Source organism: Oncorhynchus masou, unplaced genomic scaffold (assembly GCF_036934945.1).
Source record: "Oncorhynchus masou masou isolate Uvic2021 unplaced genomic scaffold, UVic_Omas_1.1 unplaced_scaffold_1602, whole genome shotgun sequence".
Taxonomy (NCBI): Eukaryota; Metazoa; Chordata; class Actinopteri; order Salmoniformes; family Salmonidae; genus Oncorhynchus; species Oncorhynchus masou.
In genome coordinates this window covers 79,788-85,787 of record NW_027016821.1, presented here as the reverse complement: position 1 = coordinate 85,787, position 6,000 = coordinate 79,788, and the positions used below count along the sequence as shown (strand labels likewise).

The window sequence follows — 6,000 nt, the reverse complement described above, 5'->3', positions numbered from 1 at the left end:
CTCTACTACCTGCCTCTCTCTCTCTCTCTCTCTCTCTCTCCTCTCCTCTCTCTCTCTCTCTCTCCTCTCTCTCTCTCTCTCTCTCTCTCTCTCTCTCTCTCTCTCTCTCTCTCTCTCTCTCTCTCTCTCTCTCTCTCTCTCTCTCTCTCTCTCTCTCTCTCTCTCTCTCTCTCTCTCTCTCTCTCTCTCTCTCTCTCTCTCTCTCTCTCTCTCTCTCTCTCTCTCTCTCTCTCTCTCTCTCTCTCTCTCTCTCTCTCTCTCTCCTGTTCCTCTCAGCTGTTTATGGTCACCAGGTCTGCGTCTCTCCTCAGACAGTCCTGTCTGTTCTCATCCCAGGATTTCACCTCAATAGAGATGAAGTACAAACTGGATTCCAAATTCCTCCGTCCCTGTTGAGAAGGTTGATCTGTTGATGAGAACAGAGGAAAAGACTGAAAAACACCCACATGGACACACACCTTTCATTCAGTTACCTCATTCTCAGGGTTTATAACTCACCTAGCACAGAGAGCTTGTCTGAAGATCGTCTCTCTCAACCTGCATCTGATCTCTCTCTGTAGGAAGGTTTGTGTTTCTGGTACATACAGTAGCTGATCGCTCTCTGTGGGAAGGTTTGTGTTTCTGGTACATACAGTAGCTGATCTCTCTGTTTAGGAAGGTTTGTGTTTCTGGTTTTGATCTTCTGTAGGAAGGGTTATTGTTTCTGGTACATACAGTAGCTGATATCTCTGTTTAGGAAGGGTTTTGTTTCTGATACATACAGTAGCTGATCTCTCTGTAGGAAGGTTTATTGTTTCTGGTACATACAGTAGCTGATCTCTCTGTTTAGGAAGGTTTGTGTTTCTGGTACATACAGTAGCTGATCTCTCTGTTTAGGAAGGTTTGTGTTTCTGGTACATACAGTAGCTGAACGCTCACTGTAGGAAGGGTTACATACAGTAGCTTCTGATCTCTGATCTCTCTGTTTAGGAAGGTTTGTGTTTCTGATCTTTCTTTAGGAAGGGTTTTGTTTCTGGGAAGGCTTTCCCTCTTTAGGAAGGGGTTTGTTTCTGGTACATACAGTAGCTGATCTCTCTGTTTAGGAAGGATTTTGTTTCTGGTACATACAGTAGCTGATCTCTCTGTTTAGGAAGGGTTTTTTTTCTGGTACATACAGTAGCTGATCTCTCTCTGTAGGAAGGTTTGTGTTTCTGGTACATACAGTAGCTGATCTCTCTCTGTAGGAAGGGTTATTTTTTCTGGTACATACAGTAGCTGATCTCTCTGTTTAGGAAGGTTTGTGTTTCTGGTACATACAGTAGCTGATCTCTCTCTATAGGAAGGGTTGTGTTTCTGTTAGCTGATCTCTGTTTAGGAAGGGCTATTGTTTCTGGTACATACAGTAGCTGATCTCTCTCTATAGGAAGGGGTGTGTTTCTGGTACATACAGTAGCTGATCTCTCTGTTTAGGAAGGGTTTTGTTTCTGGTACATACAGTAGCTGATCTCTCTCTTTAGGAAGGGCTATTGTTTCTGGTACATACAGTAGCTGATCTCTCTCTATAGGAAGGGTTGTGTTTCTGGTACATACAGTAGCTGATCTCTCTGTTTAGGAAGGGGTTTGTTTCTGGTACATACAGTAGCTGATCTCTCTGTTCAGGAAGGGTTTTGTTTCTGGTAAGTACAGTAGCTGATCTCTGTTTCAGGAAGGGTTTTGTTTCTGGTAAGTACAGTAGTTGATCTCTCTGTTTAGGAAGGGTTTTGTTTCTGGTAAGTACAGTAGCTGATCTCCCTCTTTAGGAAGGGTTTTGTTTCTGGTACATACAGTAGCTGATCTCTCTCTTTAGGAAGGGTTTTGTTTCTGGTACATACAGTAGCTGATCTTTCTCTTTAGGAAGGGTTTTGTTTCTGGTACATACAGTAGCTGATCTCTTTTAGGAAGGGTTTTGTTTCTACAGTAGCTATCTCTTTTAGGAAGGGTTATTGTTTCAGCAGCTGATCTCTCTCTGCAGATTAGTTGGGTTTATGAACCTTTTTTGGGTCCTTTGTTACTACTGGTATGCAATTGACCTTTGGCACTAATTGCAGGTGGAAACCCCAAGGGGAACTTGTGAGTGAGGGCAGCTACTGTGTGTGGGACTAAAATATCCCACTGAGACAGTATTTCAGACTAATGATCATTGTTCTACATTGTGAGGGTGAGGAGTTGTGTATGTTAGGGTCATTAGGATGTGCTGCAGCATACACAACAAACCCATTCCCTTTGTTAGCCCTCATAGTCCGTATGATTTAATGTTACTGTAGCAAGGTTTGAAAGGAGTTGGAACATAACACAAACACACACAAGACTGCCATAATGCAAGTACAAGGCAGGCATCTGTCTACTAGTCAATTATTAGCTTAAAGCATTTTGAAACTTGGATCATTTCCTTTTTTCCAAATTAAATTCTACAATGCCTATTATCATTACGATACACAATTACAGAGACAAGTGGACTGAGAAACCAAAACCAAACTTCCCTACAGCAATAATGTCCTAGTGATTAACGTTGTGTCTTTCTTCATCTCACAACAACTCATTGATTAGCAAAGAGCCACAACATTAATAAATTAGTAGATTGTGACAATGTATGGAATGTGCTGAAAGTAGCTTCTGGGCTGTGAACCCTGAGTAAACCAAAGAGGAAATAGAGGAGCTAAGTCATCAAAGCCTTATTAACTACTGTTGCCCTCCAGCCATTGAGGATGCAAAAGCATTGCTCCTTTGTAGCATTCGAATCTAGTGAATTGCTATGTAATATTGCCAGAAAGAGTGTATTTTTGTGTGGCTTTGTGTATGACTGGATCCTTGCAAATTTCTTTCAATTAGTAAAATAGAGCTGCTGCCCCAATAATGAGACCATGTGTCCAGAGAGGGATGAATTGTGGAGCCAAGTTATGTTGCCCCTGAGACTGTCCTAATATGGACCAGGTGCTCAGAGGAGAAAGCTAGAACATGTAACATACAAGTCAGTCCTTTGGAGTCGCAATGAACTGGGGAGTTTGATCAGTGGTCACAGTCAGGGGTTGTGTTCATTAGGGCACGCAACAGAAAACATTTTAAAATGTTTGGCAACAGAGAATGAAAATGACTGATTCTGAATGGACCCTTCCAGAAGTCCCTTCCAGTTTCAGTCCGTTCTCTTTCCCTCTTCAGGCCATGGCGATAATGGTGACTCCATGGTCACGTCCCATGAGATGGGCCTTACGTGCAGCCAGCATCAGCAGCAGGCCTGCGGTCACCTCCAGGCTGAAGGAGAGACAGGCCATACCCAACGACCAGCCATAGGACACATGGACGCTGGCCAGAATCTCAAGTTCCAACAGTTCCCGAGCCCGTTGGCAGTAGCTGACGTAAACGCTCAACCCGGAGAGGGTGAAGAGACCTGGGTGGATACAGACAGATAGTCAAAGTTTGGCCGGGATTCAATCAAAGGCACATTATAGAGCAGCACACTAGACAGCTGACAATACACTTAGTTAATTTACACTCTTGCCATCGTCTGCAGTATTTACCATGAATGCGATCTCCACCAAAAGCTGTCTCGTTCGCTGTTCTGGAACGTGCATTGGATTGAATCCAAGTTACTCAAATACAGTGAGTGATCAAGAATTTCCTTCATTGTTCTAATTATAGATTGACTCTTGGGAGTGTCCGGCGTTGATATCTATTTATAATTGATCATGATTCTGTTGGATGCATAAAAAGCATTGGAGAAGATCTGAGGTCCCTCCCCTCGGACCATCTCTTCCAATGGGTTTCAAGAGGAGGTGAGGTGAGAGGATTGTGGGAAAAGACATTGGAGATCCGCTAGAGGTATTAGCACACAGCTATCATGCAACACAATGTACAAGGTTATCTAGTGGGTCTTGACCTCAGAGTTGTAATTATCAGTATTCTGACCTTCTGGTCAGTGCATTCATCTAAGGTTGGCAAGAAAAACACATGCCACAGTCATAGTAAGTGTGACAGACATCACTGTGCTTGCTTAGCTTAACCACTTCATCCCTAACAAGCTCACCCCAAGACTAGAACCCTGGACCACTGCCTCACAAACACACCTGACCACCATCCTTGATCACGTCTTAGCCAACTGCACTAGTGAATAGCTATAAATTCAGCAGTGTGGCTAGAGGCACTTCAAGCTGGGGAGTGAGGTTACAAATCCCCATCTGTTTCTACAGTATAAGTCCTGTTATAGCTATGAGGGCAAAAATAAATGATTCATGAGACCATCTCTCGACCGCTGAGCTAATATCTCAGACATCTCAACACTCAATTCCACAGTATACCCACAGTCTAGTTGTTTTCCCATAAACAAAAGACCAACAGGCAATATTACAACCGCAGGCTTTGTTCGCTGTTTCCTCTCATTTTCCCATGGAGACCACCGAGGTCAGTAGTATCATCATAGAGCTAGCTTGTTCCAGCTTGTTGTCCACAGAAACCCACTACTACTATCCATGGAATTCAACCTATTGACCTAATCTCGTCCGGGATCTTTGAACTATTGGTTTGGGAGACCGTGGAGGTACGTGTTTGGTTTGCATATTGTGTTTGAGTTTGATAGGCCCAGTATTGGTTGCTTTTGTTGCTTGGTTTGTGTGCTGCATTGGAGAGAGATAATGGTAAGTTTCCAGGCCCTGCCTAGCCTGAACTCTTGTTCTGCTTTCTGTTGGGAAGTCAGTCTGAGGAGGTGAGTAAATCGGCTGTGTACCTCGGTAGGAGATTTGTGTGGGGTAGTGGAACTTGCTACCTGGAGCTATAGCCTTTTACCCCTGATAGGCTTAGCGACGTGTTTCATTTTTGGACATGTTTGGCATGGTTAAATGTTTGTTATTTTTGTGTGGTGACTGTTGACTGAGCAGTTGTCTCGGGGGCACATCCGTGGCTTGGTGGAATTTGCCAGCATGCTGGGGAGTTTTTCCTTGCCAGCGGGCTACAGTGCCTAAATTCCCACCGCAAATCTGCACGAAGACTAGGGTTGAGTTATTGTAGGTTTTGGGGAAGCTCCATATCTCATCTCTCTTCTGTGGTGCTCGGGGTGATTGTCATTTCTCTGGTTGTGGTCTGATGTGCTCAGCAGAGGGGTTGAGCAAGATTATTTACTTTACTTATGACTATGGTGTCTCATGTACACAAGTTCATTTGCTTTCCATCAGAGGACCTGTTAGAATTATGTACTAAAGAACAGCTGTTGAAGATGGCTGAACACTACAAGGTTAAATGATTGAAATTAGTGAAATTCTGTTTCGTTGGAAGTGACTATGAATCGTTGGAAGTGACTATGAATCGTTGGAAGTGACTATGAATCGTTGGAGGTGACTATGAATCGTTGGAAGTGACTATGAATCGTTGGAAGTGACTATGAATCGTTGGGAGTTGTAAAAATTAAGGACCCTGATGTTCTTTTTGTTGGAGTTTGTAGCTGTTGTGGTCTTTTGTGCCATGTTACTGAATGTTTACGTGACTGACCATTGGTTGGGGTTGTCATCTTCTATCTTTCCTGTCTGTTCCCTCCTGGTCTTGTTTTCTTTCCTCTTAAATATTGCTTCCTATGCGCAAAGGTTGCTGAGGTCTGGGGAGGAGGAGGTTGGTTGGTGCAGGTGGAGGTGTGAACACATAACCCCTCATCAATTTGGGACCCAGAGGCTGTGTCAATTTGGGACGCAGAGGCTGTGTCAATTTGGGACGCAGAGGCTGTGTCAATTTGGGACGCAGAGGCTGTGTCAATTTGGGACGCAGAGGCTGTGTCAATTTGGGACTGCAGAGGCTGGTATGTTGTTCCGGGGTCCTTGTTGGTCCCCGGTTTAATGGGGGGGGGGAATGTGACGCCCCTCCCACTCTGTCTGCCGTATTCTGTCTTTGTTCTTGTTTCCTTATTAGGATGCCGGTGGGCGGAGTTGGGGAGGGTCGTCAGCTACATGGGAAACACCTGGGCCAGGTGTGTCCCAGGATAAATAGACCTCTTCCACATTCATG

The 6,000-nt window shown here is 44.2% G+C and overlaps 1 protein-coding gene across 1 annotated transcript in view; it reads right to left on the bottom strand.

The window, feature by feature from the left end:
- Nucleotides 1-3,164: 3,164 nt before the first annotated feature.
- Nucleotides 3,165-6,000, bottom strand: part of LOC135539184 (transmembrane protein 235-like) — a 42,679-nt gene continuing 39,843 nt past the window's right edge. The window contains exon 4 of the mRNA XM_064965016.1: nt 3,165-3,403. Coding sequence (XP_064821088.1) covers nt 3,171-3,403 — 233 coding nt within the window. The 3' untranslated portion in view covers nt 3,165-3,170. The remainder of the gene's footprint in view (nt 3,404-6,000) is intronic.